General features: G+C 41.7%; 1 protein-coding gene across 2 annotated transcripts in view; it reads left to right on the top strand.

The window, feature by feature from the left end:
* The window catches only part of LOC139536536 (diphosphoinositol polyphosphate phosphohydrolase 1), a 31,551-nt gene extending 8,169 nt beyond the window's left edge, over window positions 1-23,382 (top strand). The window contains exons 2-6 of one of the 2 annotated variants that reach the window (XM_071337118.1): window positions 4,923-5,033; window positions 18,813-18,857; window positions 18,971-19,055; window positions 19,179-19,364; window positions 22,803-23,382. In XM_071337118.1, the coding sequence (XP_071193219.1) occupies window positions 4,923-5,033; window positions 18,813-18,857; window positions 18,971-19,055; window positions 19,179-19,364; window positions 22,803-22,849 (474 nt within the window). In that variant the 3' untranslated portion in view covers window positions 22,850-23,382. Of the gene's footprint in view, window positions 1-4,922; window positions 5,034-18,812; window positions 18,858-18,970; window positions 19,056-19,178; window positions 20,758-22,802 lie in introns of those variants that run through there. The other variant, XM_071337119.1, reaches the window with a different exon arrangement.
* The last annotated feature ends 17 nt before the right edge of the window (window positions 23,383-23,399 follow it).

Below are 23,399 nucleotides of genomic sequence, written 5' to 3'. Positions count from 1 at the left end.
CTAGAGGAAAACCTGGTTCAGTCTTTCCAAAACACTAGGAGATAACTTTTAGCAGGACAATAACCTAAAACGCAAGGCAAAATATACACTGGAGTTAATTATCATGACGACATTGAATATTCCTGAGTGGTATAGTTTGTTTGTTTGAAAATCTATGGGAATATTTGAAAATGGCTTTCTAGAAATGATAAACAACCAACTTGACTGAGCTTGAAGAATTTTTGAAAGAATAATGGGCAAATATTGTACAATCCAGGTTTGCGAAGCTCTTCGAGACCCAGAAACACTCACAGATGTAATCACTGCCTAAAAGTGATAAAATGTTACTTATGGGGTTGAATACTTATCTAATCAAATATGTTTTATTTTCCATTACTATATATATATATATATTTTTTTTTTTTTTTACTTCGACAAAGTATTTTGTGTAGATCGATGACAAAAAAAATAAAAATCTATTTTAATCCCACTTTGAAACACAACAGAGTAGAAAAAGTCAATGGGTGTGAAGGCACTGTATGTACATATCAAGCTCCATTACCTTGTACCCCGTGTATATACAGTGCCTTCAAACTATTCAGACCCATTGACTTTTTCCACATTTTGTTACATTACAGCCTTACTCTAAAATGGATTTAAAAAATATATATATCCTCAGCAATCTACACACAACACCCTATAATGACAAAGCAAAAACTGTTTTTAGAAATGTTTGCACATGTATAAACTTATTAAACAGAAGTACCTTATTTACATACGTATTCAGACCCTTTGCTATGAGACTGAAATTGAGCTGAGTTGCATCCTGTTTCCATGGATAGTTCTTGATGTTTCTACAACTTGATTGGGGTCCACCTGTGGTAAATTCAATTGATTGGGCATGATTTGTAAAGGCACACATCTGTCTATATAAGGTCTCACAGTTGACAGTGCATGTCAGAGCAAAAACCAAGCCATGAGGTCGAAGGAATTGTGCGTAGAGCTCTGAGACAGGCTTGTGTCGAGGCACAGATCTGGGGAAGGGTACCAAAACATTTCTGCAGCATTGAAGGTCCCCAAGAACACAGTGGGCTCCATAATTCTTAAATGGAAGAAGTTTGGAACCACGAAGACTTCTTATAGCTGGCCGCCTTGCCTAACTGAGTAATCGTGGGAGAAGGGCCTTGGTCAGGGAGGTGACCAAGAACCCCATGGTCACTCTGACAGAGCTCCAGAGTTCCTCTGTGTTTGATGGGACAACCTTCCAGAAGGACAACCATCACTGCATCACTCCACTAATCAGGCCTTTATGGTAGAGTGGCCAGACAAGTCACTCCTCAGTAAAAGGCACATGACAGCCCGCTTGGAGTTTGCCAAAAGGCACCTAAAAACTCTCAGACCATGAGAAACAATATTCTCTGGTCTGATGAAACCAAGATTGAACTCTTTGGCCTAAAGGCCAAGCATCATGTCTGGAGGAAACCTGGCACCATCCCTACGGTGAAGCATGGTGGTGGCAGTATCGTGCTGTGGGGATGTTTTTCATCGGCAGGGACTGGGAGACTAGTCAGGATCGAGGCAAAGTACAAAGAGATCCTTGATGAAAACCTGCTCCAGAGTGCTCAGGATCTCAGACTGGGGCGAAGGTTCACTTTCCAACAGGACAAAGACCCTGAGCACACAGCCAAGACAATGGAGTGGCTTCGGAACAAGTCTCTGAATGTCCTTGAGTGGCCCAGCCAGAGCCCGTACTTGAACCCGATCGAGCATCTCTGGAGAGACCTGAAAATATCTGTTTAGCAATGCTCCCCATCCAACCTGACAGAGCTTGAGATGATCTGCAGAGAAGATTGGGAGAAACTCCCTAAATACAGGTGTGCCAAGCTTGTAGCGTCATCCAAGAAGACTCTGCTGTAATCGTTGCCAAAGGTGCATCAACAAAGTACTGAGTAACAGATCTGAATACTTATGTAAATGTGATTTCCGTTTTTATTTGTAATAAACTTGCAAATATTTCTTAACCTCTTTTTGCTTTGTCATTATGTGGTGTTGTGTGTAGATTGTAACAAAATGTTGAAATGTCAAGGGGTCTAATTTAGTGATGCACCGATTCACTGGTTCGAATCCAGGCAGTATCATATCCGGCCGTGATTGAGAGTCCCATAGGGCGGCTCACAATTGGCCCAGCGTCGTCCGGGTTTGGCCGCCGTTGTAATTAAGAATTTGTTCTTAACTGACTTTCTTAGTTAAATAAAGGTTACACACACACACGAAAAAGCTATTCTGCTTGCTTTTACTTATGTCCCTATCACCAGTAAAACATAATCAAAACCTATTTCTTTCACTTACTTACTGTGCTGTTTCGTTGTTCATTTGTTCAGTCGTTTCATTCTCAACCAGGATTTCTATGGAACGCCGTTTGGGTCTTTGCGTGTCAAAAAATATAGTATTTAACACGATTTGACGTGTCAAATAAGCTTGTTGACCAATCAGGACCTGAATATGATTGCACGTCACATAATAATTTAACGTGTTCATTAATTTTTTACGTAGTTATTACACATAGTGTAATCAATCACTCGTATTTCATTTGTCAAAAATGATTCATCGATACGTATGCAATGATGCTGGTAAAGTTGTCTCGCGCACCTACAGTGGTGGTCATTTAAAAAAATAAAAAATAAGCTAGCTAGCTCATGGATGCAAACTTTGTTCTTCCCTAAAAACATAGCAAACGACACCTGTTTCAGTAGGTGTCATCTAAAATAACACACATTTATTAGACAGTTCTTATTTGACTAATGGTGGTCAGACCCATCTATGTGAAGCTAGCCACAACAGTTGACTTTGCAGTTAGCCTTCAAAATAAAAGTACGGCATAATTATATTTGTATTCATTTGCGTCACTGTCAATGACACTTTTTTATTTCGAAGGCAAACTGCAAATTCCACTATTGTGCCTAATCCTTATTGTGGCTAGCTTCATAACACAACCCGGTTTGGTCGAGCCTCACTAGCCAGATGAAGATAGCTGGCTGCTTATAATGTTTGCTTTTGGCAACGGTGTTAAGTAGCTGGCTAGCTAAGTTAAATTTCAATAGGCGAACAACAAGTGGCAATCTAGCTAATACTTACTCACAAGGGTTCCTACATCATTGCTAAGAATAATAAAAATGAGTGCAGTTTCTACTGGTCATTGTTTTCAGGCTGCTTGTATTGGTGCTAGCTAGGTACCAAGCTAAAGCTAGCTACCCCAGAGGTTGATATCGAACAAATTATGCTTTATTACCAACGCAATATTGAAAACACATAGTTCGTGGCCGGTGTTTGCTTGTTTGCATACTTTTTTTGTACAGCTTCGACAGTGCTACTGTATCTTTTTTGACACGCAAAGATCCAAACGACGTTCCATAGTATGTATGTATGTTGTGAAGCTAATAGCAGTGACGCTATTACTGTGTAACTGCAGTAGGGTAACACCTAAAAAATAGCGCACTTGGTAGTGTGTACTGGTGCTCGACCAGTCGCGAAAGCCAACATCACCCACGACGGAGAACGGTTGATTGTCAAGGGCAATGAATTCCATTATCTTGGCTTTAATGGATTTCGCCTTTGAGTTGTCTCGCTGAAATTCTTACTCTTTCAAATGACTGCTTGACTGCTCGATCCACACATCATTGTAGGCTAAGTTAGGAACGCTGTGTTGCACGTATAGCGAAACATTTTACATGCCGTCATTACGGCATGTCGCTACGTTATATAGGTATGCACGTCAGCTTTGACATCGGTTTTGCACATCGGCGTTACATGCTGACCAGACCGGACACGTCGCGTGCGCGAGCGTAGCAAAGTAAATGTAGAAATCCATGTTATTCAATTATTGCCCCCACACTGCTCGCGCACGCCAACGAGCGTCTCCGATGCCAAGGGCTAAAATAGAACTCCTTTCTATTTCTGACGCAGATCGCGCTGGAAGTCCTGCCTCTCCAATCTCCTCATTGGTTTATAGAAGCAGGTACCATCTCCTCATTGGTTATACCCACATGGGTGATTGAAAGACGAACTGTGTTGCCGGTTGTCGTGGTAATACTATGAAAGTGTAGATGCCAATCACCAAATAAGTTCAAAGATGAAAAAGCCTGGAAGGAGGAGAGATGACTAGAAACGATTCGGTTGGCCGTTTTCTGTGTGGATTAATTGTCGGAGTAGAGGACCTTGTGCATTTCAGGTAAAATAACAACTCAATGTTTTTATGTCAGGACAAATTAGCTAGCAACAGCAAGCTAGCTAAATAGGACAAATTAGCTAGCAAGTGCAAGCTAACTAGCTAAATTGTCATACATGTTTAATGCTTTTCGACCTGTCCCCAAATTAATGTCATTGGTTCAGAGTTTGTTTTGATATTTTAACCTGCGTGTCGTGATCGCGTTTGGTGTCAGGGGACAAAATACATTTATGCTAGATAGCGCACGATGGCACACGCGCGCAGCCGGTTTGGGTTCCGTGTTAAACTAGACATCGGCTGATAACGATGTTGGCATTTTTATCTAATATCGTCCGATTACGTGATGTTCACCGATATGTCATGCTTTCCTAGTCTAAATACTTTCCTGAAGGAACTGTAGCCAAGTTATCGTTACTCATTGTGTATTTATTATTACTTTTATTATGTTATTACTTTTCTATTACTCTACATTTTTGGGACGGGCCCGTAAGTAAGCATTTCACTGTTACTCTACACCTATTGCTTATGAAGTATGTGTAGAATACCATTTTATTTGATCTGTTATTGAGAATGTCACCTGTAATTTGAATAGGATTGCGATGTTGTCTTCAACTGAGTAGAGAAGTTGTCTCAAGCAACACCACGCTGTGTTTACATTGGAACCTGAAACTCTGGATTTGATTGATGGTGCTCAATGCTGTATCGTCTTTTTCTGCAGGTGCTGTTGGTGAGTAGTAGTCGTCATCCAGACAAGTGGATTGTCCCTGGTGGGGGGATGGAGCCAGAAGAGGAGCCCAATGTAGCAGCAGCACGAGAAGTCTGTGAAGAGGTTTGTTTCTTTCCCTCTCATTTCATTGACCTTAGCTTAATTATTCAAACTACATTCCCACACTGTTCTCTATCCCCGCATTTCAGGGAACTTGTGGTGTTTTTCATAAGTGGTTATGGATTTTAGAGATGAGGGTCTCTTTGTTTTAGGTGTGGCTTTTTGGGTAGACAACCTCAAATGTTTTTTTCTTGCAAATCACACCCCTCAATTACAATATGGTATTTGCCGGAATGGCAACCAGATATTAAACTGAGATTTGCCATTGTGACTAGGTTATGTCATACTTTGAAAAATAACACATTTGGCCTGCCATTACTGGTCCCATGCTGATTACCTTGATAAAGCTTGTGGAAACATGGCTATTGACCTCAACATAGGGATGGGCGATATGGCCAAAGAATCTCTAAATAACCTTTGTTGTACAGTTAAAGGTGAACTATACTGCATTTCAAACAGTCAGCAATAATGTAGCGATTTCAGGGCTTTACGTTGTAGGCCAATGCCGCGCGTGACAAACTGAGCAATCGTTTTCGAGAATCAATGTTCATTGATACTCCCGTTTTAGTGTTATCTGCTCTGTGCGCGATTTGCGCAGTTGAGACGTACTGTAAAAAGGGTATCGTTAGGAAGGTTAACGTCTCTATTACAGGTTCTAAATAACAGAACCTGTAATAGGTTCTAAATAAATGGGTAAAAACTGACGGACAACTATAAAAGCTCAAACCAAGTTTATACAGACAAAGACATGTTTCCAGCAGTGGTAGTGTGTGTGTGTGTGTATGTATATATACACTGCTCAAAAAAATAAAGGGAACACTTAAACAACACAATGTAACTCCAAGTCAATCACACTTCTGTGAAATCAAACTGTCCACTTAGGAAGCAACACTGATTGACAATAAATTTCACATGCTGTTGTGCAAATGGAATAGACAAAAGGTGGAAATTATAGGCAATTAGCAAGACACCCCCAAAAAAGGAGTGATTCTGCAGGTGGTGACCACAAACAACTTCTCAGTTCCTATGCTTCCTGGCTGATGTTTTGGTCACTTTTGAATGCTGACGGTGCTCTCACTCTAGTGGTAGCATGAGACGGAGTCTACAACCCACACAAGTGGCTCAGGTAGTGCAGTTCATCCAGGATGGCACATCAATGCGAGCTGTGGCAAAAAGGTTTGCTGTGTCTGTCAGCGTAGTGTCCAGAGCATGGAGGCGCTACCAGGAGACAGGCCAGTACATCAGGAGACGTGGAGGAGGCCGTAGGAGGGCAACAACCCAGCAGCAGGACCGCTACCTCCGCCTTTGTGCAAGGAGGTGCACTGCCAGAGCCCTGCAAAATGACCTCCAGCAGGCCACAAATGTGCATGTGTCAGCATATGGTCTCACAAAGGGTCTGAGGATCTCATCTCGGTACCTAATGGCAGTCAGGCTACCTCTGGCGAGCACATGGAGGCCTGTGCGGCCCCACAAAGAAATGCCACCCCACACCAGACTGACCCACCGCCAAACCGGTCATGCTGGAGGATGTTGCAGGCAGCAGAACGTTCTCCACGGCGTCTCCAGACTCTGTCACGTGCTCATGTGCTCAGTGTGAACCTGCTTTCATCTGTGAAGAGCACAGGGCGCCAGTGGCGAATTTGCCAATCTTGGTGTTCTCTGGCAAATGCCAAACGTCCTGCACGGTGCTGGGCTGTAAGCACAACCCCCACCTGTGGACGTCGGGCCCTCATACCACCCTCATGGAGTCTGTTTCTGACCGTTTGAGCAGACACATGCACATTTGTGGCCTGCTGGAGGTCATTTTGCAGGGCTCTGGCAGTGCACCTCCTTGCACAAAGGCGGAGGTAGCGGTCCTGCTGCTGGGTTGTTGCCCTCCTACGGCCTCCTCCACGTCTCCTGATGTACTGGCCTGTCTCCTGGTAGCGCCTCCATGCTCTGGACACTACGCTGACAGACACAGCAAACCTTTTTGCCACAGCTCGCATTGATGTGCCATCCTGGATGAACTGCACTACCTGAGCCACTTGTGTGGGTTCTAGACTCCGTCTCATGCTACCACTAGAGTGAGAGCACCGCCAGCATTCAAAAGTGACCAAAACATCAGCCAGGAAGCATAGGAACTGAGAAGTTGTCTGTGGTCACCACCTGCAGAATCACTCCTTTTTTGGGGGTGTCTTGCTAATTGCCTATAATTTCCACCTTTTGTCTATTCCATTTGCACAACAGCATGTGAAATTTATTGTCAATAAGTGTTGCTTCCTAAGTGGACAGTTTGATTTCACAGAAGTGTGATTGACTTGGAGTTACATTGTGTTGTTTAAGTGTTCCCTTTATTTTTTTGAGCAGTGTATATATATATATACCCCAATTTGGGTGGAGCATCCTCCTTCCCTCTAAACATTACATCTTTATTGCTAGGCAGGATATTAAGTGATGCGGGCAATGAACCCTTTCCTTCTCCCATAATCTGACCTGACCTCGGCCCCCATTCCTCACTAAACCACATCTCTCCAACCTTATCAGTGACTGCAACCATGTGATTGCCTTTCCTTTACTCATTACATTCCACGCTTAATTGACTCCACCATATACATTCCTCCTACAGATAACCATTCACTTCTGGTGTAGAAACCAGACTCTGGCACTCCTCATTGCCTTAGAATACTTGATAATTAACAATATTTCAAGTTTATGAGTCAGAACCCATCACAGTAAAAATGTCTCAATGTGTTTCAGTGTCCATATGACCAACTATGTTGGACCAAACCTCAAATGCAAATAGCGAATTGAAACTGCTTGTCAGAAAGGAAGAAGTGATTGCTCATATTTGTAGTGAGTGGCAGAGGGAGGGGTGTGTGTATGTGTGTAAACAGAGAGGAAGAGGCGACATGAGAGGTTTCACTCTCGCCAAAATCATTACGTTTCTATGGGTTTATTTTGGACCTAAGCTTGTCGCCTGCCTTTCCGGCTTTGGGACAACGACTCCCATTTGTTATAGGGTGGAGACATGAGCATCTCGTCATTATATACACATCTCTGGTGTAAATGGGAAGGTGCACAGAAGGAGCGAAGGAGACAAGCCCAAAAAGACAACCTGGGAACAAGTGGACATAAGCCATCGTAAAAACGGAAAATAACAAAACCCTGATTCTTGCGATACAGGCATTTGAAATATCACACAAAAACATACATTTGAATTAAATGTATATATTGCCCAGCCCTAGCTCAACACATAATTATTTTGATGTTGGTCAAAGCACATTCACTGTTAGCACTTATCCCGAGCCCTTCTGGGCAGAGCAGTTGGTCTTGATCGTACTCTGTTTGTGTGCTGAGAAAGCACATCCACAGTAAGCATGCAGCCAAGTCTCGTATCCCAGAGTCATGTTACACAGGAGTGTTAAAAGTGCCATCGGGCGTTATACTGAGATTAAACACTGCCCTTCACACAATGCTGTGGCTGCAGGCCAGACAACCAAGCCACAGGCCCAACTCATGCTCCTCTTTCTATGGAGATCAATTTAGTTTGTTTACATAATGTAGCCTATTCTGTACTAATCACTAATTGAACCATGATGATTGAATATGTTCATTTAATCCCCGGGTGTATTTTTGTTGCCCGCTCGGGGGTAAAGAGGTTTTCTCTGTTGCCAAGTAGTGTCTCTTCAACCAAGGCTTAGGTTCCAGAAAACAATATGATAACTTAGCTTTCTGAGATAAGCATTCCAGAAAACAATATGCTAACTTAGCTTTCTGAGATAAGCGTTCCAGAAAATAATATGATAACTTAGCTTTCTGAGATAAGCACTCCAGAAAACAATATGATAACTTAGCTTTCTGAGATAAGCGTTCCAGAAAATAATATGATAACTTAGCTTTCTAAGATAAGCGTTCCAGAACTCATAGCCTACTTACAAGATTGCATGGACACTTTGAAAGCCTGTAGACTATATGCAGGGCTCCAGACTAATATTTTCCCCTGGTGACACTAACTTTTTCAGTTGGCGACACCAGCCTACGATTTGGTCGCACCCCACACCCCCCCAAAAAAATTTGCTGCGTCACGCAATAGAAAAAATAAGTAAACATGTTCTAAAGTAATTCACAGTGCTTTATTAAAGCTAGACTCTTTCTGTGAAACAATGTCACCCCACCTCTGTTTTGGTAAAAAGCTGAGGGATGGGGCTTGAAAAATGTAACCACTCTCAAATTCATAGAGAGCTATGGATGCAAGTACTAACCATCCATGATATCAAATTGATAGTTAAAACTATACAGTGTTTGTTTACATTGGGGTAAAACAAGCTTATATTTTGGCTTCTGATTGGGTACGACAGTTGAACTAAGATTGAGGCATTGGTAAGTTTTATATCCAAGAGTCAATGGGTATGTATAGTTAATTTATAAGTCCAAAAATGTATGTAGCAACTAAGGATTTTAGCTTTGAGGCCTTTTTATCAATTAGATTTAGTCACCACCTGCGTCCTCTCTCTCTTCCGTCCTCTCTCGCCTCCTTTTGAAAAAGGTCCAAGTTAATCAATGAGAGTTGGCGAGGAGAGTGGAAATGCTCTTGCTTGAAATGAGACTGTCCTTCTCCACTCAGGTGTCGCTAGGCAAATTACGTTACAGGGATGGATCCCAAAATAAATTTGTAATGTGCTCAAAACAAATTAAGCTAGTTGTGCAAGACATTTTTATAGATAAAACAATAAGTAGCATATTGATTTTAAATGTGTGCATGTTTTTCTCTGAGAAAACAAAGGCTGATTCGAAGGGGGTGTGGCAGATTTCAAAACTCTTTTGCGATAAGATAAACATGAGTATCCTCGATGAAAGGTGGCTATCAAGGAGGGCAGTACAGTCATCCATTTGCCTACGAACGATTTGACACACTCCTCGACCACTTATATTTTACTGTTAACATAGGGCTCCAGAATTTTCTTTTGGTCAATAGAGATGGATTTGCCTACATCTTTATGTGCACTAACAGGTATCTTAGGCTAATTTTGTTGGGGATAATTCACCACTGAGTAAGTGGAAACTCAAAACACATTTTCTAGATCGCTAACCTTAACAGCTCGTTGAGTGTCATCTTAGTGCCAGCATCGGTTTATGGTGGTACAAAGATGGCTATGAAGAATATAGATGAAAGCTCTCTTGGTAAATAGTGTGGTCTACAACTTATGAGATACTCTTCCTCAGGCGAGCAATACCTTGAGACTTCCTTTAATATTAGTTTTTGTGCACCAGCTGTAATTTACATATAGACACAGATCGCCACCCCTTGTCTTACTGGAGGTAGCTGTTCTATCTTGCCGATGGTTTCGAAAACCCCGGCAGTTTTAAGATTGATGGTAGAGGAGATTTATTCACTCGCCGTCGGATCCTTACAAGGCACCCCGACCTATGTCCCCGATTCTCTGTCTCTTCTTCATGCAAATGGGGATTTGGGCATTGTCAGGTGTCTGAAGTAAATTCTTTGCGTCTGACTTTTTAAAGGAAAAATCTTCGTGCAGCACGAGGTGAGTAATCGCTGTCCTAATATCCAGAAGCGCTTTTCGGTCATAAGAGACGGTGGCAGAAACAATATGTACACACAATAGCACAGTAGCCATCTCTTCCGGCGCCATCAAACTGTTGGTGAGCATTTCTCCATTCCCAAGATAAACCAACCACTTGACAGGTGTGGCATATCAAGAAGCTGAGTAAACAGCATGATCATTATGCAGATGCACCTTGTGCTGGGGACAATAAAAGGCCACTAAAATGTGCAGTTTTGTCACACAACACAATGCCACAGATGTCTGACTGCAGGAATGTCCACCAGAGCTGTTGCCAGAGAATTGAATGTTCATTTCTCTACCATAAGTCACCATCAACGTCATTTTAGAGAATTTGGCAGTACGTCCAACCGGCCTCACAACCGCAGACCATGTGTAACCACGCCAGCCCAGGATATTCACATCTGGCTTCTTCACCTGCAACATAATCTGAGACCAGCCATCTGGACAGCTGATGAAACTGAGGAATATTTATGTCTGTAATGATGCCCTTTTGTGGGGGAAAACTCATTCTGATTGGCATCCCCAGTGGATGGGCCTATGCCCTCCCAGGCCCACCCATGGCTGCACCCCTGCCCAGTCATGTGAAATCCATAGATTAGGGCCTAATGAATTTATTAATATTCACTGATTTCTTATATGTAACTCAATAAAATCATTGAAATTGTTGCATGTTTTGCTTTATATTTTTGTTCAGTATACATATCCCAACCAGAAGCCTTGGATTACAGGCAACATTCGCACTGAGCTATAGGCTAGGGCTGCCGCTTTCAAGGAGCGGGACACTAATCCGGTTGCTAATAAGAAATCCCGCTACGCCCTCTGAAAAACCATCAAACAGGCAAAGCGTCAATACAGGACTAAGAATCCCACTTCATCGTCTATCACGCTCGTCTGATGTAGCAGGGCTTGTAAACTATCACGGATTACAAAGGGAAAAGGTAGCACTTTATTTGACACCCAGTGCCATAACACGTTATCAATCAAATTTCAATCAAATTTATTCATAAAGCCCTTTTTATATCAGCCGATGTCACAAAAGGCTATACAGAAACTCAGCCTAAAACCCCAAACAGCAAGCAATGTAGATGTAGAATCATGGTGGCTAGGAAAACTCCCTAGAAAGGCAGGAACCTAGGAAGAAACCTAGAGAGGAACCAGGCTCTGAGGGGTGGCCAGTCCTCTTCTGGCTGTGCCGGTGGAGATTATAACAGTACACGGCCAAGATGTTCAAACGTTCTTAGATGACCAGCAGGGTATAATAATAATAATAATAATCACAGTGGTTGTAGAGGGTGCAACAGGTCAGCACCTCAGGAGTAAATGTCAGTTGGCTTTTCATAGCCGAGCATTCAGAATTAGAGACAGCAGGTGCGGTAGATAGAGTGAGTTGAAAACAGCAGGTCCGGGACAAGGTCAGGGTTCCATAGCCACATGCAGAACAGTTGAAACTGGAACAGCAACACGACCAGGTGGACTGGAGACAGCAAGGAGTCATCAAGCCAGGGTGTCCTGAGGCATGGTTCTAGGGCTCAGGTCCTCTGGGAGGGGAGGGAGAAAGAGAATTAGACAGAGCATACTTAAGTTAACACAGGACACCAAATAAGACAGGAGAAATACTCCAGACGTAAGACTGACCCTAGCCCCCAGACACACAAACTATTGCAGCGGGAGACACTGTGGCCCCATCCGACGATATCCTCGGACAGGGCCAACCAGGCAGGATATAATCCCACCCACTTTGCCAAAGCACAGCCCCCACACTACTAGAGGGATATCTAGAGGGATATCTTAAAACCAGCAACTTACTACCCTGAAACAAGTCTGAGTATAGCCCACGAAGATCTCCCCCACGGCACAAACCTGGCTGCTGCCAACATACTGACTCAACTCCAGCTTTAATAATAATAACTTTAATAATGGAAATTGATCAAAAATGTATCACTAGCCACTTTAAACAATGCCACTTAATATGTAATGTATATGTATATACTGTACTCTATATAATCTACTGCATATTGCCATCTTTATGTAATACATGTATCACTAGCCACTTTAAACTATGCCACTTATGTTTACATACCCTACTTTACTCATCTCATATGTATATACTGTACTCGATACCATCTACTGCATCTTGCCTATGCCGTTCTGTACCATCACTCATTCATATATCTTTATGTACATATTCTTTATCCCTTTACACTTGTGTGTATAAGGTAGTAGTTGTGGAATTGTTAGGTTAGATTACTCGTTGGTTATTACTGCATTGTCGGAACTAGAAGCACAATAATTTCGCTACACTCGCATTAACATCTGCTAACCATGTGTATGTGACAAATAAAATTTGATTTGATTTATGTCTGTAAACACATGCTTCCAGTAAGGGCAATTTTGGGGCTTCACCATGTTTCATCGAAATGTACAGTTGTGTATTGTCCGCATAGCATTGAAAGTTAACATTGTTTCCGAATTACATCACCAAGAGGTAAAATATATAGTGAAAACAATGGTGGTCCTAAAACGGAACCTTGAGGAACACTGAAATTTAGGGTTGATTTTTCAGAGGGCAAACCATCAACAGAGACAAACATATCTTTCTGACTGATAATATCTAAACGAGGCCAGAACTTGTCCGTGTAAACCAATCTCTCCAAAAGAATGTCATAATCGATGGTGTCAAAAGCAGCACTAAGGTCTAGGAGCACGAGGACAGATGCAGAGCCTTGGTCTGACGCCACTAAAAGGTAATTTACCACCTTCACGAGTGCAGTCTGAGTGCTATGATGGGGTCTAAAACCAGACTGAAGCGTTTCGTATACATTGTTTGTCTTCAGGAAGGCAGTGAGTTGCTGCGCAACAGCTTTTTCTAAAATGTTTGAGAGGAATGGGGGAGTCGATATAGGCCAATTCGTTTTTTTATATTTTCTGGGTCAAGGTTTGGCTTTTTCAAGAGAGGCTTTATTACTGCCACTTTTATAGTGAGTTTGGTACACATCCGGTGGATAGGGAGCAGTTTATGAAGTTCAACATAGGAGGGCCAAGCACAGGAAGCAGGTCTTTCAGTAGTTTAGTTGGAATAGGGTCCAGTATACAGCTTGAAAGTTTAGGGGCCATGACTATTTTCATCAATGTGTCAAGAGATCTAGGATTAACTTGAGTGTCTCCCTTGATCCTAGGCTCTGGCAGTGTTGAGCAGACTCAGGACAACTGAGCTTTGCAGAAATACGCAGATTTAACCTCTGGGATATGTGGGACGTTAGAGTCCCACTTGGCCAAAAGCCAGTAAAAATGCAGAGCGCCAAATTCAAATAAATTACTATAAAAATCTAACTTTCATGAAATCACACATGCAATACACCAAATTAAAGCTACACTTGTTGTGAATCCAGCCAACATGTCAGATTTCAAATAGGCTTTTCGATGAAAGCAAACGATGCTATTATCTGAGGATAGCACCATAGTAAACAAAGAGAGAGAAGCATATTTCAACCCTGCAGGCGCGACAACACAGAAATAAAAATGTAATTCATGCCTTACCTTTGACAAGCTTCTTTTGTTGGCACCCCAATATGTCCCATAAACATCACAAATGGTCCTTTTGTTCGATTAATTCCGTCGATATATATCCATAAATGTCCATTTATTTGGTGCGTTTGATCCAGAAAAACACCGGTTCCAACTTGCTCAACGTGACTACAAAATATCTCAAAAGTTACCTGTAAACTTTGCCAAAACATTTCAAACTACTTTTGTAATACAACTTTAGGTATTTTTTTACGTAAATAATCGATAAAATTGAAGACGGGATGATCTGTGTTCAATACAGGAGGAAAACAAACTGTAGCTAGCTTTCTGGTCACGCTCCGCTATCTAACAGTACACTTCAAGTTACCCTCGTTCTGGATGGCCGTACTTCTTCATTACACAATGGAAAAAACCTCAACCGATTTCTAAAGACTGTTGACTTAGAAATCCCTTAGAAATCTGGTCCCTTAGAAATCTGGATTCCCAATGAAATCTCATTGAAAAGAGTGACCTCAAAAAAAAAAAGATCTGAATGGTTTGTCCTCGGGGTTTCGCCTGCAAAATAAGTTCTGTTAAACTCACAGACATGATTCAAACAGTTTTAGAAACTTCAGAGTGTTTTCTATCCAAATCTACTAATAATATGCATATCTTATCTTCTGGGGATGAGTAGCTGGCAGTTGAATTTGGGTATGCTTTTCATCCAAACGTGAAAATGCTGCCCACCTATCCTAGAGAAGTTAAAGAGGAGTCCGTAATTTTTCCCCCTAATGATCATGATCTTGTCGTCAAAGTAGTTCATGAATTTATCACTGCTGAAGTGAAAGCCATCCTCTCTTGGGGAATGCTTTTTAGTTAGATTTGCGACAGTATCAAAGATAAATGTTGCATTATTCTTATTCTCCTCAATTAAGTTTGAAAAATAGGATGATTGAGCAGCAGTGAGGGCTCTTCGATATTGTACAGTACTGTCTTTCCAAGCTAGTCGGAAGACTTCCAGTTTGGTGGACCACCATTTCTGTTCCAGTTTTCTGGAAGCTTGCTTCAGGGTTCAGGTATTTTCGGTTTACCAGGGAGCTAGTTTCTTATGACAAATGTTTGTTGTTTATATGGGTGCGACTGCATCTAGGGTATTACGCAAGGTTACATTTAGTTCCTCAGTTAGGTGGTTAACCGATTTTTGTACTCAGACGTCCTTGGGTAGGTGGAGGGAGTCTGGAAGGGCATCTAGGAATCTTTGGGTTGTCCGGGCATTTAAAGCACGGCTTTTGATGATCCTTGGATGTGGTCTGAGCAGATTATTTGTTGCGATTGTAAACATAATAAATTGGTGGTCCGATAGTCCAGGATTATGAGGAAAAACATTAAAATCCACAATATTTATTCCACGGGACAAAACTAGGTCCAGAGTATGACTGTGGCAGTGAGTAGGTCCGGAGACATGTTGGACAAAACCCACTGAGTCGATGATGGCTCCGAAAGCAATTTGGAGTGAGTCTGTGGACTTTTCCATGTGAATATTAAATTACCCCTCCACATTGACTCGGTACCGGTACACATTGTATATAGCCTCATTATAGTTATTTTGTTTTAATATTTTTCCTTTAGTTTATTTAGCAAATGTTTTACTTTTTTAAAACTCTGCGTTGTTGGTTAAAGGCTCGTAAGTAAGCATTTCACGGTAAAGTCTACTTTACCTGTTGTATTTGGCGCATGTGACATACAATTTGATTTGAAATGGGTTTTTTTAACAAGATCCACCAACTTCTTTTTTCAACTTTATCATCGCAGTGAGGTCAAACATTGTAGCCTAAAGCATGATACTGTTTTCATGATAAGTGTTTGTGATTTTCGATTACATTTGCATTGATGTCAGAGTGATTGAAGGACAATGGAGCGCTGAGTAGCAGCCCATCCGTGACCTGACGGTCGTCAGCGAGTTGGGTACCAGCAACACATCAGCACCATTCATGTACAGAGCGCATAGGAGGATATTACTGTGACTCAACGGTCACATGGAATTTGACTGCGGTCATAACTGCCGGTCACCACAACAGCTCGATGCACTACCCTCTGGAGAGAGAGCCCTGCGGTTTCAGGCGGTGCAGTTGCCGTACCATGCAGTGATCCAGCCTGACAGGATGCTCTCTGGTGCATCTGTAGACGTTTGTGAGGTCCCGAACTGAAAGACATAGGAGCAGGTTAAGGGTTATGCATAGTACCTTGTACTAGTGTTCACAGCCACTCATCCAGTTAAACGGCCTGACCCGATCGAGGCTAAATAGACTGGAATGCAGCTCTACGGCTCATGTTCTTCCCTCATGTTCTCATTATGATATGGACAGGGTGGCCATTTTCAGTAGAGGTGGTTGAGGTTTGCCTACGCTATCCAAACCCTGCCTATTCTCCAGTCACCCCAGTGCTGGTCTTCCCCATATGATCTGGTTGAAGGCATGAAGAGCGTGGGATTGATACTGGGGTATATACTGGTATATTCACTATGGAGTCCAAGTTTATTAATAGACTGAAACTAGAGGATGCCAGCAGTACGCACCAGCAGCCAAAGCCTATGACCAATGGGACCCACACCTGCTGGCACAACCATCAGGGGAAAACATGGCCTTCCAAGGCAGTCTGCAGTTCTTTGGACCACTGCTCTGGAATAAGCTGGACATATCCACACGACAGCTAGCTAGCATGTCTGCCTTCAAAAGAGCTGTACACAAATCTAGTAGGATATGTGAGCGTCATTTTGTATTTATGCTACTGCGTATGATGTGTGTGCTTCTGTGTATGCTGTTCTTATCTAGTCAACTTTTATGTGATGTGTATGTTTTTATTAATTAAACGGAACCCAGGACTCCCTAGAAAAGTGGCAGTTGTTAGTGGACTATCCTGGCTAAATAAAATGAAAATGTATTTGAAAACTGGCCCAGTACCCCTCACCATCTCTGGGGGACACAAACAAGATATGCCATTTTCACACTTTGAGTTGTACAGTGCCAGTCAAAAGTTTGCACACACCTACTCATTTAAAGGTTTTTCTTTATTTTTACTATTTTTCTACATTGTTGAATATTAGTGAAGACATCAAAATGATGAAATAACATTGAATCATGTGTTAATAACATTGAAAAAAGTGTTAATCAAATCAAAATATATTTGAGATTCTTCAAAGTAGCCACCCTTTGCCTTGATGACAGCTTTGCACAATCTTGGCATTCTCTCAACCAACTTCACCTGGAATGCTTTTTCAACAATATTGAAGGAGTTCCCACATATGCTGAGCACTTGTTGGCTGCTTTTCCTTCACTCTGCAGTCCATTTCATCCCAAACCATCTCAATTGGGTTGAGGTCGGGTGATTGTGGAGGCCAGGTCATCTGATGCAGCACTCCATCACTCTCCTCCTTGGTCAAATAGCCCTTACACAGCCTGGAGGTGTGTTGGGTCATTGTCCTGTTGAAAAACAAATAATCCCACTAAGCGCAAACCAGATGGGATGGCGTATCGCTGCAGAATGCTGTGGTAGCCATGCTGGTTAAGTGTGCCTTGAATTCTAGATAAACCACAGTGTCACCAGCAAAGCACCCCCACACCATCACACTTCATCCTCCATGCTTCACAGTGGGAACCACAAATGCGAAATTAATCCGTTAACGTACTCTGCGTCTCACAAAGATACGGCAGTTGGAACCAAAAATCTCAAATTTGTACTCATCAGACCAAAGGACAGATTTCCACCGGTCTAATGTCCATTGCTCATGTTTCTTGGCCCAAGCAAGTCTCTTCTTCTTATTGGTGTCCTTTTAGTAGTGATTTCTTTGCAGCAATTCGACCATGAAGGCCTGATTCATGCAGTCTCTTCTGAACAGTTGTTGAGATGTCTGTTGAACTCTGAAGCATTTATTTGGACTGCAATTTCTGAGGCTGGTAACTCTAATGAACTTATCCTCTGCAGCAGAGGTAACTCTGGGTCTTCCTTTTCTGTGGCGGTTCTCACGAGAGCCAGTTTCATAACGCTTGATTTTTATTGCGACTTCACTTGAATAACTTTTAAAGTTCTTGAAATTTTCCGGAATGACTGACCATGTCTTAAAGGCTTTAACCAAATAGGACTATCTTCTGTATACTACCCCTACCTTGTCACAACACAATTGATTGGCCCCAACTCATTAAGAAAGAATGTCCACAAATGAACTTATTTGTCACAGCTGTTAATTCAAATGTATTCCAGGTGACTACCTCATGAAGCTGGTTGAGAGAATGCCAAGAGTGTGCAAAACTGTCAAGGCAAAGGGTGGCTACTTTGAAGAATCTCAAATATAAGATATTTAACACTTTTGTTCACTACATGGTTCCATATGTGTAATTTCATAGTTTTGATGTCTTCACTATTATTCTACAATGTAGAACATAGTACAAATAAAGAAAAACCCTGGAATGAGGTGTCAACTTTTGACCGGTACTGTATATAAAACACCATTTGGTGTGAACCATGACGGGTAGAGGTACTGGTGTGTACACTTTTTATTATATTTTATAGCAGGACAGTTGTGTGAAGGATGTTTTATCAAATGGCATCTTCAGGACATATTGTTACACACAGACTCTTAAGATTGAAAGAGTTGTGTTTTTAATCCTTATATAGGGGTTTGATTTGATTTGCTTCCTTGTTTTTTGTTCCACAGGCAGGTGTGAAGGGGACTTTAGGTCGCCTAGTTGGAATATTTGAGGTGAGTTTATGTTATGACATGCTTAGGCATGCTAAAGCTTGTTTGGGAGTGGAGAGAAAATATGGACTTTGTTCTGAAAAAATAAATAAAGGTCAAAACTGTCTATCTTACAGAACCGAGAGAGGAAACACAGAACCTACGTCTACATTCTTATCGTAACTGAGGTCCTGGAGGATTGGGAGGACTCAGTGAACATTGGTGAGTGGCTTTCATTTCAATCTGATTTATACTACATTGTTTGAATTCTGGTTATAGATGCCTCTCATGTCTGTCTTTCTAAACTTGTGCCACAATGGTGTCTGTTCTTGTTCCTTTTAACAGGGAGAAAAAGGGATTGGTTTAAAATAGACGATGCAATACAAGTGTTGCAGTGTCACAAGCCTGTGCAGGCCACATACTTCGAGCCTCTCAAGGATGGTTGCCTGACCAGCAACGGGACGCCCCTGGTGGCCACGATAGGCGGAGACCTCTCCCCCACCTACAACATCAGCCAGAGCTCCGTGTCGGGTATCAGATAACTAAAACACAACCCCAGGAGCTCTTGCCACCACTCTCCCTCTTACTTCTTTTTTTTTTTGGTCTCAAAATAACATGGTTTGCTTTGCCAACTCATTTGTGCCAGATTTGTGGTGCAGACTTGACAAGTGTTGAGTGAAGATTCTGAAAAAAATTGGAAATGTCATTTTTGACCCCTTGTTTGTTTCGTTTTATTGAAAATGTCATGAAGCGTCCCTCACTCCCTCATTCTCCTACCTTGAACACACCCTTAGCGTGGTGTTTATTGAATGCAAGAACTACTTTTTACTGTTGTGATGTAAAAGTGTATACTTAGTGCTTAAGCGCAATGCTTTCAGTGGTCTTTTTAATGTCTCCTCTTTTGGTTATTGTCTGTGTATGATTGTGCCCAAGAGTGTGTTTTCCCTCTGTTAAGGATAGGAAATGTTCTGTGCATCTGAATAGACAGTTGTAGGAAGTGACTTGTTTTGCATGATCGCTGGCTATGTTTTGCACATTGGGGTCACCTGATATAGATTGTGCAGCAGATAGTCTTTGGTGGTAACTAAGTTCTTTTGAATTCTCATTTAGCTCCGCATTGTGGTTCTTGGTATTAATATCTTGCAGGTTTCATCAGAAAACGAGGGCCTTTTCCCCATTTGACCCGATCGTCAAGTAGCCTATACATTTTCCCTTAGTCTGGAAGCTAGCTAGCCATTTCAATATTCACTTTTAGGCAGAGAAAAAATATAGAAAGAATGTCTACTCAACTAAATATGTAGCACAGTCCCCATTTTGGTGAGTTAGCATTGAGAGTTTACCCTGGTGTTTTACCCAATAGACTGAGACCCTTTCGTTCTCCACAGTGTCTTTACCTACTTAACGGTCTAGTAGTCTGTTAGTAGTGGTTCACTACAGACACCGAAACAGTAAGCAGATCCCCCCCACCGACCAAAATGTATCAGTTTATAATTTAGAATTGCATGGTGTGAACAACTGCAGTCTTCCTCCATTTATTTTGTGCCAACCATGGACTGACAATTGCCTTCACCCAACACACACCACCTTTTTATCAAATTTTCAGATTCTCACCCCTTACTTTAACCTCTGTTTTATATCAGATGTTTACATTGCGTTCATAACATTTATTTTTCACTTAAACAAGCACTAATAGACATGTATATTTGAATAATGTAGAATCTTTTCGGGGGGGGGAGCTTTTCAGTAAAAATGTTTTACCCTTTTTAGTATTGAATCTGCATCCCCAGAACAAACACCTGCTTGATATTGAAAGTAATTTAATCTAAAATGCTGTCTTTGGCTAGATGCAGAACAAACAAACAAGCCTTGTACAGTTTGAGACCTTGTTTTTAACATGTAAAAATGCTTTGAATACTATTTTTTTTCTTTTTCTTAAACGTCTGGCAAATCTCTAGCCAACCTGCTATACTTGCCTTAGATGTGGCATGGAGCAGCTGGCTCAATACTGTGAAACTGGAGGCCCTGTAGATAGCATGTAAGACGTTTTATTGTAAATTGTTTATTTCTGTATAGATCAAAGGTGAGTACAAATGACAAAACAGTTCCTCTGATGCATTTGTGAGGGCTATATTTTGCTCAGCCATGGCTGTAGAGTTGACTCGATCCCTAAACAAAGGGTGGCGTTGGCTTTGTAAGGTTTGTTGACGAGTTGCTTTGATACACAGTACATGTTAAGGCTAAAGAACAAGTAAATGTTGCTAGCTTTGTATTGGGGGGGTGAAGAGAAGACCCCATTTATCATGGATGATATTAGCAGCAGGGATGCCTCAGATGTTCTACAAAGACCAAGAGGCTGAGGTGTAATAAAGTGAAGTCCATAGTTAAATTGTTAACATACAAAATTGAGGGTTTCCACTGGGCTGAATGCTGTTTCCAGACCACTACCATAGAACTTTTATGTCATTATCCTAGTCTTCTGACAGAACCAACTCTTATATGTAACAACTCCCTATTATCTCTTCTGCCCTGTCATTGTTTCAGTAGCTCATCATTCGCCCTCCAAAATGAGCATTATATACACTCAGTGGTCAGTTTATTAGGTACACCAATCCATTCCCGAAAATAGTTAGCTCCTCCAGTGTGTCACGTGGCCGTGGCTTGCTATAAAAAGGAGGCATCCAGTTACCGGATGGGCACGGATGGGCTAATGCAGCAGACGACCACACCAGGTTCCACTCCTGTCAGCTAAAAACAAGAAGTGTCTCCAGTGTGCACAATCACCAACATCACCTGGTCAAACGAATCCCAGTTCCTGTTGAGTCATGCTGATGTCAGTCAGGATTTTACATAAGCAGCATGGGGCAATGGTGTGGGGGATGTTTTCCTTGCACACCAATTGAGCAACGTTTCCATGCACTGAAGAATTCAGGTTGTTCTGGAGGCAAAGGGGGTCCGATCCGGTACTAGATGGGTGCACCTAATAACTGGCAACCGAGTGTATGTTATCCCCAATCCCAGACTCAAGGTCTATTCTATAATGTAAGGGTTGAACTAAAGTGGTGAGTGGATTACTGATATCAATAGAAATTCTACTTTGAACCATTTATTGCTTTTTATAAACTAGGTGGTTCAAGCCCTGAATGCAGATTGGCTGACAGCTGTGTTATACCAGATTGTATTCCACAGGTACAAAACATTTATTTTAACTGCTCTAATTACATTGGTAGCCAGTTTATAATAGCAATAAGGTAACTTGCGGTTTGTGATATATGGCCAATATACTACGGCTAAGGACTGTGTCGTCACTCCGCATTGCGCCGTGCGTTTAAGAATAGCCGTGGTATATTGGCCATATACCACACCCCCTCTGGCCTTATTGCTTCATTACATGAGCTGCATCGAAAGGTGTGGGGGGCTAAGTCTTGGAACTGTCTAGTGGAAACCAATTTTTCCAATACCACCTTAGCCCCACAGAGCAGAATACATTTAGGCCTATTATTGAATTTTGTGGTCAGCCTCCCTTAATCCACCATTTTCTTTATATGATAATGAGCGATCAAATTAGAGATGGAATTGTAAAATCTCTAAAGTGAAGGGGTTCTATTCAAAATGGGCACAAGCGAGGGCAATGAATGTGGATATCCATATGTAACAGCCAATGAATGACCACTTGTTCTTTAACCTGTTTGTACTTTGTCGATTTTCTTGTGTTCCTGACGAGATACCTTGTACATACTAGCTAAAGCAGCACTTATAGCTAGATAAACCTTATGCTTTAGTCAATAAGTGTATTTTTCCCCTTTCCTCCCATTTAATACATAGTTCTGTTAACTCCTTTTGTTAATACAATGAAAGTTGGAAGTGGAGGGGTTTAATTACTCAATACTTCTCATTATTAGGAAAGGGATAAGTACTGTATAAATATACCCTGCTTGAGTCCTTTAAGAAATGCATTTCTCTCTTCCTTAGGACGATTTCACACAGCACGCAGTGAAAGCCGGAAGGAGTGGATGTAGGCATTTTAAAAAGATCAAACGCAGCCTCTGCTCAGATAGGCCTCCTTGGTCCTTCACCGGAGTGATGTAAAACTTGCCTATATCACACCTCCTAGTGGTCAGGCAGTATTCTGCAACGCATGTGAAACAGTTTTGCCTCAGTCAGTGAATGTCCAGTTGAGGATTCTTGCATTCTCAGCAGTATTTGTTTCATGGCATTGCATTTGGATAGTGACTACTCTGACAGCTTGATTATTTTTCTATTGGATCATCCTGTAGTAGGAGTGATACTCCCTTGCTATATACAAATTGATAAGGCAAAGTCACAATCAGATGGGATTCAGTGAAGAAAGCTATTTGGGCTACCTAAAATATAAGTGTGCATTTCCCTAAGCACAAGCCCTTGCCCTTGCCTACATATTTGTAGTAATTGTTTTCGCCAAGGTGTACGTCACTGGAATATTTACTATTGTCATTTGGGACTGTGAAAAACCAGTGAGAAGACTGAAGATTGTAATATAAATGTGCCAACAAATAAACACCAGTATTTCAGATCTGGATTCCATTTGCC

Source organism: Salvelinus alpinus, chromosome 12 (genome assembly GCF_045679555.1).
Source record: "Salvelinus alpinus chromosome 12, SLU_Salpinus.1, whole genome shotgun sequence".
Taxonomy (NCBI): domain Eukaryota; kingdom Metazoa; phylum Chordata; class Actinopteri; order Salmoniformes; family Salmonidae; genus Salvelinus; species Salvelinus alpinus.
The sequence above is the reverse complement of the archived record's forward strand: the minus strand, read 5'-3'. Positions and strand labels throughout refer to the sequence as shown.